The sequence below is a fragment of the Aethalodelphis obliquidens genome, unplaced genomic scaffold, assembly GCF_003676395.1.
Source record: "Aethalodelphis obliquidens isolate GAN/ISIS:26980383/991018 unplaced genomic scaffold, ASM367639v1 scaffold22, whole genome shotgun sequence".
Classification (NCBI taxonomy): domain Eukaryota; kingdom Metazoa; phylum Chordata; class Mammalia; order Artiodactyla; family Delphinidae; genus Aethalodelphis; species Aethalodelphis obliquidens.
Window position 1 is genome coordinate 13,470,827 of NW_020837966.1, and position 19,678 is coordinate 13,490,504.

General features: G+C 38.8%; 1 protein-coding gene across 15 annotated transcripts in view; it reads right to left on the reverse strand.

Annotated features, from left to right (window-relative positions):
• The window catches only part of MAGI1 (membrane associated guanylate kinase, WW and PDZ domain containing 1), a 623,112-nt gene that overhangs the window by 106,628 nt on the left and 496,806 nt on the right, over positions 1–19,678 (reverse strand). For all 15 annotated transcript variants that reach the window (XM_027121335.1, XM_027121326.1, XM_027121331.1 and 12 more), the window contains 3 exons: positions 16,332–16,538; positions 8,695–8,896; positions 30–112 (listed from right to left, as the gene is read on the reverse strand). In XM_027121335.1, the coding sequence (XP_026977136.1) occupies positions 30–112; positions 8,695–8,896; positions 16,332–16,538 (492 nt within the window). The remainder of the gene's footprint in view (positions 1–29; positions 113–8,694; positions 8,897–16,331; positions 16,539–19,678) is intronic.

The following is a 19,678-nucleotide window of genomic DNA, read 5'->3' on the forward strand; positions in this document are numbered from 1 at the left end:
CTTAAACCCAGACCTTCCTAGCTCCTTACCATCATCTTCACACTCTTCCAGAGGCTTCTGCTGCTTGTTCAGGCACCGAGGGTCTAACCAAGATGTTGTTTTTGTGTTATGGCTGAAATCCAGAAACAAAAACAAGAAATATGTTTGAAAAGAAAAAAAAAAAAAGGTAAAAAGCTCAATGACAGAAGATTTAAACAGTCTTGAACATTAACTCTCTTCTACCAAAGAAAAGATACTGTCTAACAGCAAACCGAGGCCAGAAGAGAGCCCCGGTTTGGAATTATGAAATGGCTTGAAGAGGGTCTTAGGGAGGCTGCTTCCTTACTCTAAGACATCACCATTCCATCATGGAAAGCTTAAAATGTAATACCAGCTTTATTTTTGAAAACTGAGCTCCAAATCATACCCCTTGTCTATACGGCCTGCTCTTGTCTAGGCTTATTTTAGTCTTCACATTTGTCAAAGAGCGCATTCCAATTTATTTTCAATTTGTCTATGACTTCAGCGTTGGATGCTGGAATTCACAAAGAAGGCTGCTATTTCACTCGTTATATTACGTAAGAATTCCCAGGACTGTGTGAAACTACTTCAATCCATGCAAGTGGCTTGAAGCTGCTAAGACATACCATTCATCACAGTATCCTAAATTATGCTTCAGACATAGTGAAGGCAACCCCAGATCACCTATCCCAAATTGAACCGAGACCAAGGAGAAGCTTGGAAAAGCTGCACATGTCACCCCACTTCCTTCTGGAGGGTCTAGCCCAACCAGAGAGGAAGTGTTTCAATAGACACTGTTCCCTTCAGTCATGTTAGAAATGCCAGGAGAATGACTGGGAGAATTGACCAGAAGCATATCTGGGACAAACTTCTGCTTGAGCAACCAGTCCACTCTATGCAAACTAAATATGAGGAGCAAAGAACTACAAGTCCAGTAGTTCAAGCTGCAAACCAGAAACGAAACATAGAAAATTAAAAAAAAAAAAAAATTTTTTTTTTCGAAGTTTACGTAGTAAACTAATGTCTGAAGTTTTGGTTGTAAATACATTGAAAAAAATTATCAAAGTTTTTAATTTTAGATTCAAATCTTATTAATTGTTGGGAAAAAATTGAGGCTTAAGTGAAAAACAGAATGTGCAAATGTGTACAGACATTATCTCAACTGTGTTAGAAGAAAAAATCAGGGCTTCCCTGGTGGCGCAGTGGTTGCGAGCCCGCCTGCTGATGCAGGGGATGCGGGTTCATGCCCCGGTCCGGGAGGATCCCAGGTGCCGCGGAGCGGCTAGGCCCGGGAGCCATGGCCGCTGAGCCTGCGCGTCCGGACCCTGTGCTCCACAACGGGAGAGGCCACAAGAGTGAGAGGCCCGTGTACCGCAAAAAAAAAAAAGAAAGAAAAAAAAGGAAAGAAATAACAAATGAAAGTTAATACAGTTACAACTAAGATCACCAACAGCACTTATTTGTCCTCTTAGAACTATCATAATCTGTTATGTCATTTACATATAAATTACAATTTACTTAATCTTTACAAGAACTCTATGAGAGGAGCATTGTTAGTATTAAAGTGATTACTCCCCATTCTCCACATGGGAAAACTGAGGACAAAGATGTAAAGAAACCTGCCCAAGAACACCCTGTTGATGCATGGAATCAAACCCAGGGAGTCCCGCAGTAGAACCCATGGTCTGTGCTATTCCTACATAGTAGGAGTGCAAAAATGGTCACTGATAGGAGGGAAGATTATGTGTGATATTTTAAAAAACACTTTTTTATCTCAAGATAATTGTAGATTCACATGCAGTTATAAGAACAAACAAAGAGAGATTCCACATCCCCCCTTACCCAGATGCCACCAAGGGTAACATCTTACAAAACTATAGTGCAAAGTCACAACCAGGATACTGACAGCCAGTCAACATATGGAACATTTCCATCATCACAGGATCTCTCACGTTGCCCTTTGACAGCCACACCCGGTTGCCTTACAATCCCTCCCTTCGAAACCCATTTTTAATCCCTGGCAACCACTGATCTGTTCTCCATGTCCATACTTCTGTTATATCAAAAATGTTATATAAATGAAATCATACAGTATGTAATCTTTTGGGACTTGCATTTTTCATTCAGCATAATTCTCCTCGAGATTGTTGCATACATCAACAATTCATTCTTTTTACTGCTGAGTAGTATTCCATGGCATGAAGGTACTACACTTTAACCACTGAAGGACATCTGGGTGGCTTCCAGTTTTTGGCCATTTGGAATAAATCTACTATAAACATTTATGCACAAGCTTTTGTGTGAATGTAAGTGTTCACTCTTCTGGACAAATGTGCAATGGCTGGGTCGTATGGTAACTGCAATGTTTAGTTTAAGACACTGCCAAACTGTTTCCTGGAATACCACACAATTTTACATACCCACAAGCAATGTGTGAGTGATATAGTTTCTCTGAAGCTTCACCATCATTTAGTGTTGTTACTATTTTTTATTTTAGCCATCCTAATAGCTATATATATACCTAGGATATCTTTGTGGTTCTAATTTGCATTTCTCTAATGGCTAATGATGTTGAACATCTTTTCATGTACTTATTTGCCACCCATATATCTCCTTCAGTAAAATGTCTGTTCATGTCTTTAGTTCATTTTCTAACTGGATTTTTTTTTAACTGTTGAGTGTTGAGAGTTCTTTATATATTCTAGATACCAGTCCATTTTGAGATGTGGGGTTTATAAATATTTTCTCCCCGTCTGTAGTTTGTCTTTTCGTTTTCTTAACAGTCTTCTGCAAAGCAAAAGTTTTCATTTTGATGAAGCTGAATTGATCAATTATTCCTTTTAGGATCATGTTTTTGATGTCAAGTCAAAGAACCCCTTTCCTATTACTAGGTCTCAAAGACTTTCTATGCTTTTTCCCCCACTAGAAGTTCTATTACTTTACATTTTGTACTTTATGATGATCTATTCTGAGTTAATTTTTTTCTTTTTTCTAAGGCATGAGGTTTAGGCTGAGGTTAATTTATTTGCTTCTGGCTATACACTTGCTCCAGCACCATTTTATTGAAAAGGCGATCTTCCTTACATTGAATTGCTTTTGCATTCTTTGTTGAAAATCGGTTGGACACATTTGTGGGCCTGTTTCTGGGTTCCCTTGATCTATGTGTCTATTTCTTCATCAATACCACACAGCCTTTATTACTGTGGCTAGTTAATAAGCCTTGATATAGGCCAGACTGATTACTGTGACTTCATTCTTCTTTTCCAAAACTGTTTTACCTATTCTAGTTCCTTTGCCTTTCTATATAAATTTTAGAATAAACTTGTCTATACCAACAAAAAGCCTCACTGAGATTTCCACAGGATTTATATTAAACCTGTACACATATTTGGGGAGAACTGACATCTTCACTATACCAATTCTGAGTCTTTCAATCCATGAATAGAGTAGGTCTCTCCATTTATTTAGACTTTCTTTGATTTCTTTCATCAGTATTTTGTAGTTTACGGCATACAAAATCCTATACATGTTTCATTAGATTTATACCTAAGTGGCGTTTTTTTTTAAAGTAAATGTGAATTACATTTTCTTTTGAATTTTGTTGTCTGCTTGTTCATGGTTAGTATATAGATATACAACTGATGTTTGTATGCTTATCTTTTATCTTGCTGAACTCACTGATTCTAGAACTGTCTTGTACATTTCTGGTGATTTTCTAGATAGATAATCTGTGTGTCTTTTCTTTCCTTTTATTTAGGGCTAGAATTACAGTAAAATGTTGAATAAGAGTGGTAAGAGATAATATCCTTGGCTTATTCCCCATCTTGCAGGGAAAGTTTTTGTCTTTCCCCATTAAGTATAATGTTAGCTGTTGGTTTTTTATAGATGTTCTTTATGAACTCAAGAAATTCCCCTATGTTCTTATTTTCCTGAGAAATTTCTATCACGAATGAGTGAATTCTTCAAATACTTTGCATCAATAAAAAAGATCATGTGATTGGTTTTTTTCTTTACTGGGGTCTTAATATGGTGGATTACATTGATTAAATTTTCAAATACTGAACCAGTCTTGTATCCCTGGAATACTTCCCACTTGGGCATGGTGTATAATTTTTTTTCTGTATTATTGATTACTATTTGCTAATATTTTGTTATAGGTTTTTGCATCTATATTCCAGAGGATATTGCTCTGCAGTTTTCTTTTTATTTTTTTCGTGGACTATCCTTGTTTGATTTTGGTAACAACGTAATACTAGCTTCTTAAACATAATTGGGAAGTGTTCCTCCTCTTCTATTTTCAGGAAGAAATTGTGTAGAAATTTAATTCTTCTTTGAATGGTTCTCCAGTGAAATCATCTGGTTTCCAGAATTTTCTTTTTCAAGAGTTTTTAAATTATAAATTCATTAGGGCTATTTAAATTACCTATTCCATATTGGATGAGTTGTGGTAGATCATGCTTCTCAAAGAATTTGGTCTATTTCATCTAAGTTGTCAAATTTATATGTCCACACTTTCTGACAGCATTTTCGCATCTTTCTGATGTCTTCAGGGTCGGCAGTAATTCTTTCTTTAAATTTTAATATTGGTAATTCACACCTTCTCTAATTTTTTCTTTGTCAATCTTGCTAGAGGTTCTTCAATTTTATTAATCTTTTTGAAGAATCAGCTGGTTGTTTCATTGATTATCTCTGCTGTTTTTGCTTTTGATTTCATTAATTTCTGCCCTTTATTGTTTCCTTCCACTTATTTCACATTTAATTTGCTTTTCTTTTCTAAGCTCTTAAATTGGGGGCTCAGATTGTTGATTAGAGACTTCTCTTTTCTAATATATATGCGTAGTGCTATAAATTTACCTCTCATCACTCCTTTGGCTGTATCCCACCCAAGAGGGTGAGGAGTTCCTTGTTACTACTGGGTAGAGATGGGAATTCCAGCTCCACACTAGGGCTCTTCTGACACCAGCTTGGCTGGGAGTGGTAGGAGTGCCTTATTACTGTTCCCACTAACTCTCTGAGGAGGCTGGGGGCCACTTTACCACTGGTGGTAAAAATGCTGACTCTTCACCAAACCTCCTCTGCCACTACCCCAGTGGGGAGAGAGGCTGCCTTGTTACTGCCATGTCAGGATGGGCATCCAGGCTCCCCCAACGTGGTCTCCATTGAAGTTAGATGAAGAAAGGGGGAGTGCTCATTACTGCCGGGCTACAAAGTCCCAGTTATCTTCTGAGCCTTTTTGGATACCACACTTGCAGGGAGGTTTGAGATCCTAGTTATATCCTGTGAAGGGTAGAGGACTAGGCTTCTCACTGATCTTTGCTGGTAGAGGTGGGAGCACAGGCTTTTGTGTCTTGTTGGCTGAAGCCCAGCAGTTATTCAATAAAAGCTTCCTGCCTTGCAGGATACCCCTTCCTGGTCCTCTGGCTAGAGAGAGTAGGCTTTTATGAGGGCTTTGTTTTTTGGTCTCCACTTGTTGGTGTTTCTGAATTACTAGCTTCTTCAGTTCCAAGTCTGAGTTATATGAGGTAAAACAAAAACTCAGGGAACTCACCACCTGTCATTTCTGTGATCCCAAGTTCCCCAGCCAGTCTGCCTTATTTTTATCTCCTTTCGAAGTCTTCTTATGTCCGTTTTCTTTATAATATCCAGAGTTTGTAAGTCCATGCTTACTTTTTTAATGTTCTTAAATTCCGGTATTTCTTAGATTTCCCATAAACTGTAAAGCTAACACAGACACATATATGTAAAACAAGGTAGATCTGATTCTATAGAAATTTAACTTGCTATTCAATGTAAGATACTCTAAGATGAAGTTCTTCAGAATGAAGGGCACCTGAAATCTCATTAACCAGGATATATAATTTAGGCTAAAATAAAAATGGTGTGTATCTAATAATTTAATATCTACAGAATTTGATAGCTGCAGACCAAATCACAGAGTTGTCATAATAAGCCATACTTTTGCCTAAATTTTCTATGAAACATTAGGCCAATGAAGATTGGCCTGGCATTGGTTAAAAGCTAAATTAGGTTATGAAAAGTAAGCAAATCACTGTACTCTCCTATAAATCAGCCACAGTCTTGGGTCTTTACTAACCATTTTTACTAAGCACAGTCCTCACTAACCATCAAAATAACCAACTTTCTTTTTTCAAATTCATCAAGTCAGTCTTGAGCAAAACTATTGATACATTCTTTTTTTTTAAATAAATTTATTTTATTTATTTTTAACTTTTGGCTGCGTTGGATCTTCATTGCTGCAGGTAGGCTTTCTCTAGTTGTGGTGAGCAGGGGCTACCCTTCGTTGCAGTGTGCGGTGCATGGGCTTCTCACTGCGGTGGCTTCTCCTGTTGCAGAGCATGGGCTCTAGGTGCACAGGCTTCAGTAGTTGCAGTGTGCGGGCTTCAGTAGTTGTGGCACGAGGGCTCGGTAGTTGTGGCTCATAGGCTCTAGACCGCAGGCTCAGTAGTCGTGGCACACGGGCTTAGTTGCTCTGTGGCATGTGGGATCTTCCCGGACCAGGGCCCGAACCTGTGTCCCCTGCATTGGCAGGCAGATTCTTAACCACTGGGCCACCAGGGAAGCCCCTTTCGATACATTCTTTTCTAAAAATTTGAGTTTCACATATTACTCTGTATTAGGAATTCCTCTGTTATATTTTCCTTTGCTCAACGTAATTTTTCCCTACTAATGGACATAACTTTAAAGGCAATTTATTGCAAAAGCTAAGTACAAAATTCTAAGCTTATAGGTGACATCCATTTTTATAACATTTAAACTCCTCTGTGGTAACCAAATGATGATGATAAAAATGGTAACAGTAACAATAATGCTCAGTAATTAATACTAGCCCACGCTTTACATCCATTACCTCATCTAACTCTCACGAAAATGTGACAGGGTAGGCATGATCCACAACATTCATGTCCTTCTACACACAGGGAAAACTGAGATGCAGAGAGGCAAACTCAAGTTCCCAAGATCATATAAATAGTAAGGGGTAGAAACAACATGAGTTTTTAGGGGAGCTCTTAACCACTATACTTCCCTAACTCCCAGGAAAAGACTTCATCATCCACCCCTGTCTGCAGTCAGCATTTGTCATGAGCATGAAGACAGAAATATGGACTGTCCCCTCCTTCTGGTTGGAAAATAACCCAGGAGGTATAGTTCACTCATCTCCGATTTCCTAGGTTAGTTCTGAAAGAGGGTGTTACGAGATCCAAGCCTTTTCCCTCACTCCCATGTCCTTAGGATAATTATACTTTCTTACCCTTGCTGATTTTTCTAATTACAAAATATATGCTAGAATATTATTTGAGTGGAAATATATATTCAAACCCCACAGACATGTATAATGTAGTTAAGAAAATAAATTCTTTAAATTCCTTACTTAACTCAAACTCAAGTGTTAATAGATACTTCCAGAATTTTTCTAGACATAGAACTATATCTACATATTCATGGAAAACAAATATATACATATAATAACACAGCAGATATGTGTATATGCCCATGTATTTTACAAAGGTGAGACACTTCATATGTTATTCAAAAATGTCCTTTGTTATTGTTCCCTGAACAGCAGATCTTCAACGTTAATCTATTGGGTTGGCCAAAAAAGTTCTTTCGGGTTTTTCTGCAACATCTTATGGAAAAACCCAAATGAACTTTTTGGCCAACACGCAGTATTTGAGAAGAACAGACTTACCTATGTTTTTAATTATTTTATAGATTAATTGATCATTTTGTTTTTCTTTTTTATGGTACATAAAACTATGGTGAATCTTAATAGGGAATCTCAACAATAGAGCCAAAGTACAACATTTAAAAAATTGAGTATTGGTTAAGAAATTACATTATCTTAGATTTTCTAGAATGGTTTCAGTTTTATGTAATTTTTTCCTTTCCAGTACAGGTTATTTGTTAAATATTTAACTATATAATATTAAGTTTTTAATTTTGAAAGACTTTTCACATCTCTATATTCTCAAACTTCAATCCTTATACCTTACACCACGCAAAAAAATTAACTTAAAATGGATCACAGACCTAAATGTAAATTATACAACTTCTAAAAGAAATATAGCAGAAAAAGACTGCATTTTGACTTTGAGTTAGGCCAAGATTTCTTAGCTTCTACACTAAAAACACAATCCACAAGGGGAAAAAAAAAGTGAAAAATTAGACTTCATAAAAATTAAGAACTTCTGGCTCTTCAAAAGACACAGTTAAGACAATGGAAAGAAAAGCCAGACTTGGACAAAATGTTTGCAAATCACACATATAATAAAGGAATTGTATCCAGAATATATGAAGAACTCTTAAAACTCAAAAAAGAAAAAAAAGGAAACTACAACCCAATTAAGAAAAAATAAGCAAAGGATTTATATATTCTAAGCAGCTAGATATATTCTTCATATATAATACCATAATTTATATATACACCATAGTTTAGTTGTCTAACTCTTTAGGGAAATTATTAATCTTATGCTTCCTCCAGCTCTTCAGTTTCAATGATTAGGATGTTATGCTAATTGCTTTTTTTGTACAAGGCTTGTTAAATCGTAGGAGAGAAGACCATCAGCACACGATCAGTCCTTTTACAATAAATTTACATCAGTAGCTGCTAGAGAAAGAGAAAGAAGGGAAATGGAAAAAGAGAGAGAGATTCAGGTAGAAATAATGGTACTTTACTCTATAAAATAGACTTCTCCGTTTTCGGTATAGGCCATCTCCCAGTTTTCAGGTAGAGGACCTAAATTATCCTCTGCAGAAAGAGGTAGGTATTGAGGGAACTTCTGAGAAGGGTCCGTGATGGGAGCGGCGATGATGCTACTATTGACAGGCGGGAGCGTTGCTTCTTGAAGACTGTGCTCTTCTTGGTCACCAGAATCGGCTGTTTAATCATGGGGAGAGAAAAAAACCATCGTCAATCATACCCCAAACTGAGGTGTTCACTACTGTGGGCATCTATATTCTTAAAAGCCTTCATCCTTTCCTAATTGCTGGACATCGACTATACTGTTTTATTTAGATGAAAGTTCTTTTAATAGAAAACATCAAAATGATGAATCAACTTGATTTTACTGAAAAAGAAAGAAGGGAAAAACATGCTCAAATAATGAATTGCTCACAATCTTGGAAATATCAAAGAAGAAACACATTCATGACTCAAACCCTCAAGTCCCTTAAACTAAGAAGGCCATCAGGTCACAGACTGAGCTGCACTCTCATCCCGTAGGTATCATTTGGTTTCATGACTGAAGAGGACTTTTGGAGGCAAGAAAAAAATCAATTCCAAAAAGTTTAGAATATAAAGACAGCTCTACCACTGAGTCAGATTCTAGCCTCCTTGGGAAAAGTGAGGAGAATGTTACTGTGAAAACCAGGACAGTTACCTCCAGAACAGTATTGTGTTGGTGGACTGCTTTGACTTGAGTCCTGAAGGCTCTAAGTACCTGAGTCTCCTTGCCTTCTTATTAACTAGAAACATCAGGAGGTGATGTCATCGAAGTCTCCACAAACGGCATTGTTGACATTCTCAATCTCCATGGGGCTTTAAAACATATTAATCTGGGGATGTAGTCATTTTCTATCTCCCACAGTAATTCTCCTGCAGACATTTCTGATTTACTCGAAGCAGACTGAGGAATAATAAAAGGCTGTTTTCAAATCTTCCCCCGATCAATAGCTCCCAACAACACACATGAGAATAAAGGTAATCCAAAAGTTGGATGGAGGACATGTCAAGCCTATTAAATAACCACCTCCACCCAAAATCCACCGCCGTTGACGAGGCTGAGTGGCCTTTCCCTGCCTTGCATCTATCCCCTCGTCTTCTGGTACAACCGCTCAGATCTCCATTCGGAAATCATCTCCTCCATTCAAGGTCCATGTGGTCCAGGTGGGGACTGACTATACCCACTCCAAGTTCATGCAGTGGGCCCAAGTCACACCCATATCACTCTTGCCTTTATGACTGGATCAAGCACATGGTCCAAGGCAAACTAGTGTAGGCATGGAAGTGCCTGCTGGAACTATCAAGCAAGAGGTAGCCTCTTGATGCTGAAGTTATTAAGCTGATAGATTCCCATGTTGTAAAGCTTGGCAAGACTTGTCTGAAAATTAAACTCATGTAGAGGAAAGCAGAGATAAAATACAGAGAAAGTTGCCTAATACCCCTGATGAAGCCTCTCTGATTTCATGTACTCCTGTCCTCTTCAATTGCTTGATCTCCTAAATTCCCTTTCCTGCTGAAACCGATTTGAGTTGATTTTACAATTTGCACTGATGAGTGCAGGTTAATACAACAACTATTAAGTTTGAAGGAAAAAGAGGAAATTAGGCCACTATGGAAGAAAACATTTGAAATTACTAATCAATAGCAAAAATTCAAAACATGGCAAGAATTAAGAGATTCACCCTTAATTCTCTAGGAGGGAAAATGTATTCATTTCTGGTACATCATTGGAAGGTACCCTTCTTAAGCTTAAGTGTATATAAGAATCACCTGGAGAGATTTTTGTTTGTTTGTTTTGTTTTGTTTAATATTTATTTATTTATTTGGTTGCACCAGGTCTTAGATGTGGCATGGGGGCTCCTTAGTTGCTGCTCGCCAGCTCCTTAGCTGCAGCTCGCCAGCTCCTTAGCTGCAGCATGTGGGCTCCTTAGTTGCAGCATGTGGGCTCCTTAGTTGTGGCATGTGAACTCCTAGTTGCAGCATGCGTGTGGGATCTAATTCCCTGACCAGGGACGAACCCAGGCCCCCTGCATTGGGCGTGTGGAGTCAACCACTGTGCTACCAGTGAAGTCCCTGGAGAGATTGCTAAAATGCAGACATGGCTCCCTACTTCAGACAACAGATTGGGAATTAGGTTCAAAAACGTGTATTTTGAGAGCACCCAGGTGATGGAGATTCAAATACAAGCATTACACTTTGAAGACAGAGATACAAAAATTGCTCAACAACAAAAAATCACTAGAACCTTTAGCTTCTAGGAGGGGTTTTGCTCAGCTGGCAATGTGACAGGGTACGGTGCAGCCTCGGGGTACAAATTCCTATGACCACTGATGCCAGGTCGGAGACACAAATGATGTATGTCTAGAACACTGGAGAGGGTGTATCCTTTCTGAAAGGAGCAGAGAACTCAGCGCCAGACAATTAGCATCCTGGGGAAAAGTGTACTCAGGGTTTCCGGATTTCTGATTTTTTCAAGAGAAGGTGGAAATCTATATTTTTATGCAAAACCTTCTAATTTTCCAATCCTAATTCCTTTTAAAAATAAAGCGGTGTAGCACAAGCAAGAAAATGAAAGATAGTGATTATAAGCACTGACTCTGAAGCCAGAATGCTTGAGTTTGAATCCTGGCTTTACTCTTGACTAACTTGGGAAACACACTCAACCTCTATGTGCCTTAGTTTCCTTATCTGTAAAGTGGGGATAATAACAGTACTTACCTCATAAGGTTGGGGGGAGGACTAGTTTATGTAAAGCACTCAGTACAGTAAACATCATCTTATTCATTAAAGTTGTTATTATTAAATTTTGTTTGCAGGTCAGAGCTGGCCCTCAGGCTGCCAATTCATTACAAATAGGCAGAAAAAGGATGGATTTGACAGCAAACCACAGAACAAATCATAGTGTGCCTATTTCTAACTATGTGACGTTAGAAGAGACTTTACCTTTCTGAGCATTTGTTTCCTCATCTGTAAAATGGGCATAACACACATACCACAAAAAGGGAACTACATGAAAAACGCCTGCAAAAGTGCCTGGAGCTCAGTGAGTGCTCAACAGAGCTCAGGACTTGGATGTGCTACTGGAAACACCAAGGGTCGAGGTCAGTGATCATCTATTAATATGATATTTAAGAGTCAGAGAAGTGCTGGGACAATAGTAGACATTCCAATAATTTTACTGAAACATTTTAATTAACCTATTTTAATAGAAACTGGATGTAACAGGAAAAGGGTGGTGAGCACAGGTGGGCCACTACATATGAAAAGAGGAATCAACTTGCTTTAATCCTGAAGGTACACGATTCATGGAAAGGGGAGGGGAAGAAGGGGGGAGGAAAAAGTCCTGCCAGTACTTCAAAACCTCGACTACATGAAGGGAATATTAGCTCACTGAAAAAATATATATGTAATTTTAATTTACTAGAGAAATAAGAAATCCCTTCAGCAACTAGACCTTATTTTAAATTATCCAAATATATTTTATTTTATATGTTTTCAGTGTCTTCTTAAAGAAAAAAAGCTTTATTTACATATGATTGACATACAAAAAGCTATAGATATTAATTTTTCAGCTTTACTGAGGTATAATTGACAAAGCTGTAAGATATTTAAAATTCACACTGTGATGATTTGATACACATGTACATTGTCAAAGAATTCCTCCCATCTGGTTAACTGTTAAAAAAAGGTGACAGATATTTAATGTATACAACTTGATATGTTTGGTTTTCTGTTTCTTCCTTCTAGTTCGGGAGAACCTTAAAACAATCTCATTCTCTGAAAGAAAATCAGAAGTCCAAAAATGAGAGACTGGGGCACACATAGGGCAGATTTCAAAATTTCATAGTCCTAATCATGGCTTTGACTTTACACATGCTCTGACTTCAAAAACTCTTTCATTTAATTTACCAAACATTTAAGAGCACTGCTATCACTCTCTTACTAAAGATTGCCAATGCATCCAAAGAGGACAGGTAGAATGAATTACTGGAACACAGACTGGGTAAGCAAACAGGAGGCTGGATTCTTGCACTGTCTAGTGAGCTTATTAACACACACTATTCCTCAGTGTTCTCATCTGCAAAATGCGGAAGATAATACTTAGGCTGCCTATCAAGATCTCCAGGAGGTTTATAGGATACCTGTGAAAATGATTCATAACCGTAAATAAACATGTAAAACATGTTCATTCATGGTAAGTCAGAAGCTTCCCAGCATTTACATACACTGACACACTTGGGAGCATCTGAAGGTGACTTTGACAACATAAGCTCATGTCAAATATACATTCTGGAGCTTATTTGAAATTACACATGCATTCAGATTTATGTGCCTCCCTCACTGTGTACATAACCAGTCAAAACCTTTGAGGCTACAGAGGGCTAATAAACTTGATTTAAAACACAAATGACACAGTGGATGAGCCACGCAGATTCTGGAGTCAGACTTTTTGGGCTGAAATGACAGCTTTCACCCTCACTGGCTTTGCGATACTGGACAAGCAATTAGACCTCCCTAGTATATGTATGAGAGCTTAGCAAAGTGCCTGCCACAGAGCACTGGGGAACCATTAGCTCTTTTGGTAATATCATTATCTCTTGACATTCCAAAGCAATATCTTACCATTAACTGCTAATGAAAAAGCAGCATCAGCAGTCTAATGTTCAACAACAGGGAGGCTGTTGGGAAAACAAGCTTAAGAACACAATTAAATAACATTTTTGGTGTCTCTTAGAGGTGGTTAATGGATGGATCAGCAACTTTTTAGCTGCGGTGGTTTGTTATATATTTTTCAAGTTGTCTATAATGAACAAAATACTTTCACAAATGTTTTAATTTATTTGTATAAATAACTGTGTGCTTTGCCCAACAGTGTAAGTCTACCTTCGTGAAGCACAAATTAACAGTGTTCTCTCTCTAGGGCCTCCTTTAGGTCTGTAATTTGGGCATAACTTGTAGGAGACTGTCCTACTGCCTTGTGTTCAACAGTCAAGTTCTACGGTGAGAATCTGGGATGACTTCTCCTTACTCAGCTCCTGCCTCCATCTTTGGTTGCAGAAAGGAAGGAAGGAAGGAAGGAAGAAGCGACCTCCCCAGGATGCTCCTGGCCTTAAACTCCCTGCTCTTTTATCAGCAGATAGTGCTAATGTTATTTAGGCATGTTATTTAGACATTTTGTGCCCCCTTCAAAAGAACCAAGCAGAAGTCAGCTGAGATCGTACCAAGAGCCTGTTATTAAAAACATCCTGGTAAATATCATTTTAAATAGCTCCATAGTGTTTGTACATTTGAATCTGACACTCATGCCTCTGTCACAAATGGCTCAACCAGGAGTCAAGACTTCATTATGGTACTGCCACTCTGTGCTCGAAGCAGCTGGTGGATTGCTACTTAAAGAGGTTCGGAGCGCAAGATGCTCTGACACAGCTAGCTTGATACACATATCACAGACTGGGTAGAGTCTCAATTATTTGAAAGGATTCATATGAGTCAGGGTATGACATGTTGTCAGCTGTCATACTTGCAGTTTGGTAAGTGAGGAGGCATTTATTCAAAATATCCCTTCCGTATTGAAGATGCCCTATCACTTGTATATCTCAGAATCAAGTCTCTCTCCATGCATCCCATCAGGCGCCACTTGGCTTTCTTTTTTTGTGCAGAAACTAATGATCAGACTGCCTTTAGCAATGATGACCCAGGCCCAGGTGGTTTTTTTTTTTTTTTTTTCTCCCCGACACCAGGAGTTCAAGTAGGGATGTTATGAGGTCAGATTTTCTGAGGCCTGGCTTCTAGAGACAGAGATTTACAGTGGTTAGAAATTGGAAAAGCATCAAGACCTACACTCAACTATCCCTACTCTGTTCTTGCTTTGTACCGAGAAATCTACTTAGTTAATGGAGGACAAATAAAGGCACCCAAGCTTCTTGGGGACCATCCAGTCAGCTTGGCAGAACTGTTTCGATGCATGTTACCCCCAAGGTCTTTCTATTTCTGTGACCACATCTACATTTTTGGGTTATATCATAATTTGCTATTCTTATTTGTTGGAAGATCAAGACATTAAAATAGTGGCTATTTTTTTTTCAAGGAAGTATTGACTTTTTTTTTCATAATCTGCTTTTATTTCGGTGAGGACTACTATAAACGGATAAAATATTTTGAAGTGGATGAGATTAACTGATTTCAATAAACAAATATGTAGCAATGGGTAAATTTATTCCAGATATTGCAACTGTAGGTCAGCCACTGGCCTAATCCATTCTAATTGAGAAAATGGAAATTTTCCTGGACTCAAATTCTTAGAGCTGGAAGGGGGAACCTAGATGTGATCTGATCCTAACCAGTCATTTTACAGATGAGAGCAGTTAGACACTATGTTCATAATAAGACAGCTACCATGAACAAAGCTAGGACAGCAAGCCAGGACTCCTCCTTTCCCTAGTGCTTCTTATGGAAGGGTTGGGTTACCGTTACAATGATAAGCCATCAAAGAATTTTTTAAATTGTTGCCTTGAAAAAGTTTAGGCTTCAGAAAGGCCCATACAGGCAGGAGAAAGCATTCAACTAACACAAACTTTTTTCTAAATATCCTAGTAGACTTGGTAGCGCAAGGAGGAAAATACAGAACTGTAACTCTAAAATATCAAAGAAAATAAGTATAGGAAAAACAGAAAAAACAAGCGGTCTTCAAAGTCACAACATTATTGACGAGTAACTCATGTCTTATTCAGCTGCGACATTGTGAGTTACTATATAAGGTCAAACCCCCAAAGAGTCAAAAATATTACTGAACAGTTCTGGGTCACTGCGCTAACCCAAGGAATGTATATCACAGCCTCTGTGAACGGTGCCTCCAGGGAACGTGCAATTCCTAACCTGTACATCCTTATTCAGAGGACTTATCCTTGAAGATCCCCTCATAAAATACAGCCTACCTAAGCTTGGGCGTAGATAGCCCTGAATGTATATATAAAAATATAATGCAATGAGTAATATATGCTATATAATATAAAATACATATGCAGTATAAAATCTTATAGTATTTATTACTTTTTCATCTTTTCCCTCTTAGGGAATATAGCAGAATTTGCATAAGTTAACACATGATTTATTTCCACTGTATCTCTACTTGCAAAGGTATGAGAAAAAAGGATGCTGCTAGCCTTCCACACAGCATCAAGTGATATTAAACTATTAAACAAATTCTCCTACTTGTCTTTACAAGCAATCAGCCATAATTATGATGGAGCAGTGTCAAGACTAAGTAATGAATGAACAAAACAGATTCTTATGGATATCATTTTGAACAGAAAGAAAGGATGCTGATTATTCTTGATTTCCTTCCACAAACACTGCCCTCCTGCCCCTTTAAGATAGCTGGGTGAAGTTAAAATACTCTTGCCAAGAAGCATGAAAAACAGACCAGGGAAAAGACCATCTCTTCCCCAAGCACCATGTGGTCAGAGTTTGAATTCTGGAGATCCTTCCAAATTCCTCCTGAGAATAGAAACCTTCTTGTAACTCTTCACAAAAGCCTCCCCCAGCCCTCCTTCCCTAAGTCCACCGAGGGAGAACATCATCTGGTCTTTACCTGTAAAGCTACTGTTCATTTCAGGAACATCATCCTCTTCCTCATTCTCCGCGTGGACTATGCCAGCATTTTGCATATCATTGTAGGACTTGGTTCGCTTTGGGGTTGACTGCTTGGAGCCAGAATGAAGGCTTTGCAAGGCATCCGTCGTGATCACTTTCCCACTGAGTGGCTGGCTAGGAGGTTTGGGTGTCCCATAATAGTTTCCTAGGTGATGGAGAGACACATTTGCATGTTTCAGAAAGAATACTTTGTTTCTCTCAAGACTGCAAATCCAAATCTCTCAGCCCATTAAAAAAAAAATTTTTTTTTAAACTAGAAAACCAGAACAAACTGTATTTCATTTCTAGAATGGGTTAGAAAACATGTCAGTCCTACCCAGTTAGACATGGTGATTTCGGAAGCCAGGAGGAAAGCTGCATTGTGATGGGGCAAAGAACCTACTAGGGCTAAAAACAAAGGCGTCTGTGCTGAATGGCAGAGCTTCATCCTCATTACATTTGAATTTCAATCGGTCACCTTCTTACATATATGCACCAGCATAATGCAGAATCCAATTTAGAGAGAGTGGCACACAAAATAACAAATTCATTACTGCCGGCACCCTTACAGGCCAACAAAGTTGAGGTCACCCTCCATTAATAAGGGGACTCCTCAAGAGGGAACCAGGGCAATATTTTTTTAAAAAGGAAAGTGAACACCACGTGGCGCCTCTTTAACTGAATGGCAGGCCTGACTATCAAGGTCATGTGTGGTTGGAACAAATCCTCACCCAGTTTTAAGAGGAAACTCTTGTGTCGACAGTGGCAGCCCTCATGGGTCACTCGTTTAGTAAGTGCCCATTTTCACTTTTAGCCACTTCCCCCAGAGTTTGCCGCAGGTCTGACTGTCATGTGTGCTAAGTGACTCTGAGTGGTGCCTGTATGGGTTTTTACATTTTAATTTTTATTTTAATATGTGTATTCTTTTTTTTTTTTTTTTTTTGTGCGGTACGCGGGCCTCTCACTGTTGTGGCCTCTCCCGTTGCGGAGCACAGGCTCCGGACGCGCAGGCTCAGCGGCCATAGCTCACGGGCCCAGCCGCTGCGCGGCATGTGGGATCTTCCCGGACCGGGGCACGAACCCGCGTCCCCTGCATCGGCAGGCGGACTCTCAACCACTGCACCGCCAGGGAAGCCCTAATGTGTGTATATTTTTAATGTGCAGTAGAAAAATCTAACTAGGAAGTGATGGTAGTAAAATATAACATTCACTTCTAAACCTTAAGTGATAAAGCGATACTTTATAAAACTGACTTTTTTAAACTTGCAGTTAAACCTGAAGTTTCAAAAAGCAGCTATATTTAATAAGAAATTAATTGAGTAAGTAATAGCAATGGTAACGATGAGTTTCCTTTCGAACACCTAAGGTAAAAATTGAGTTCTTTTAAAGAAAACCTGAAGTAAATAAACGATACTATGTTAAGATATAGACAAAATCATGAAGGTGAGTCATGAATGGCCAAAGTTTGAAAAATACAGCTTATAATCAATAATATTCAGTGACTACATGATAAAAAAAAATCAACATCAGAATGCCATTGATCCATTCACCCTCTCACATCAAAGGAGTTAGGCCAGGAAGATAGATCATATTGAGTCCTTCAAAAAATCGTAAGTAGGGGGCTTCTCTGGTGGCCCCTGAAGCAGGGGACACGGGTTCATGCCCTGATCCGGGAGGATCCTGCATGCCACGGAGCGGCTAGCCCCGTGAGCCATGGCCGCTGAGCCTGCGCGTCCGGAACCTGTGCTCTGCAACAGGAGAGGCCACAACAGTGAGAGGTCCGCGTACCGCCAAAAAAAAAAAAAAAAAATCGTAAGTAAGGACTTCCCTGGTGGTCCAGTGGTAAAGAATCCGCCTTCCAAAGCAGAGGATGTGGGTTCTATCCCTGGTCAGGGAACTAAGATCCCACATGACTCGGTGCAACTAAGCCTGCATGCCACAACTAGAGAGAAGCCCGTGCACCACCAATGAAGAGCCCACACGCCGCAACAAAGACCCACCGCAGCCAAAAAACAAAAAAAAGCCTAAGTTACGTTTGTAATTCTATGCTTAGTAAGGTATAATTTGTAAATAATAACAAATCCTGTACACAGTTGCTTCCCAAGAATCTTACCGCATTGTCTAACCTCAGCACATAATTGTATAAAATACACATTTTATTATACAAGCACAAAAAGAAAAGGAGACAGTAATATGCTGCTCAGCATGAGACACATAGGTGATAAAGAATTTATATCCACTAAATGTATCTTTATAATTAAAATTTCTTTCTTAACACTATTTCTCTACAATACTTTTTGAATCATCAAATTTATGAGTATATGCACCCACTTTCTTTGAGAGTGGTGTAAACAGCATGTTTCAGCAGGGGAACCCTGAAAATGCATATTAAAAAGAGCGGTAGACGACCGGGCACCATGTTTGAATTTGAAGGAAACCAAATAGAAACCTGGTAAGTGCATTGTGGTGGCTTGTATTCAATTCAATCATTACAGTTCTTTCACAGAAAGTAATATTTCAACCTCTTCAAAAAACTTCTTTCAGGTTTCCAACTTAAAGGTATAGGGATTGAACAAAACTAGCTTGAAGAAAAGGCATCCATGTGTGTTTTTAGAGACTAACAAAAGCATAGGGAAGAATGAACAAATGTATGAACCAAGACTCAACCCGCATTTCTAAAGAGGTTACAACCAAAGGATGAATCGTGCCTTTGATGAAGTTGGAACACAGCCACAGCATTGACTGTTTTCATGAACTGAAGACTGTTAGTGAGGTTTAGGTAAGTAAAACAGCTATTTACACAGTAATCTTCACCGTGGACAAAAGATGAGACAAACCTCTAACGAATCTAATTCTAATTCCTTATGATCACTATTATACAAAAACATCATGTACATTTTTGACTTAGAGGTTAAAGTAAGACCAATGTCTGCAAATAAGAATCTTACACTGAAAGATGTGACTAAAAGATAGGATCCTTTATTCATAATTTTATAATTATAATTTTGCAATCATTATCACTCATTTTCAGCGCCATTAAGCCAAGGCAATGTTCATGAAACTACCATCATTTAAAAATCAATTAAGGGCTTCCCTGGTGGCGCAGTGGTTGAGAGTCCGCCTGCCGATGCAGGGGACACGGGTTTGTGCCCTGGTCCGGGAAGATCCCACATGCCGCGGAGCGGCTGGGCCCGTGAGCCATGGCCGCTGAGCCTGCGCATCCGGAGCCTGTGCTCCGCAACGGGAGAGGCCACAAGAGTGAGACGCCCGCGTAACGCCAAAAAAAAAAAAAAAAAAAAAAAAAAA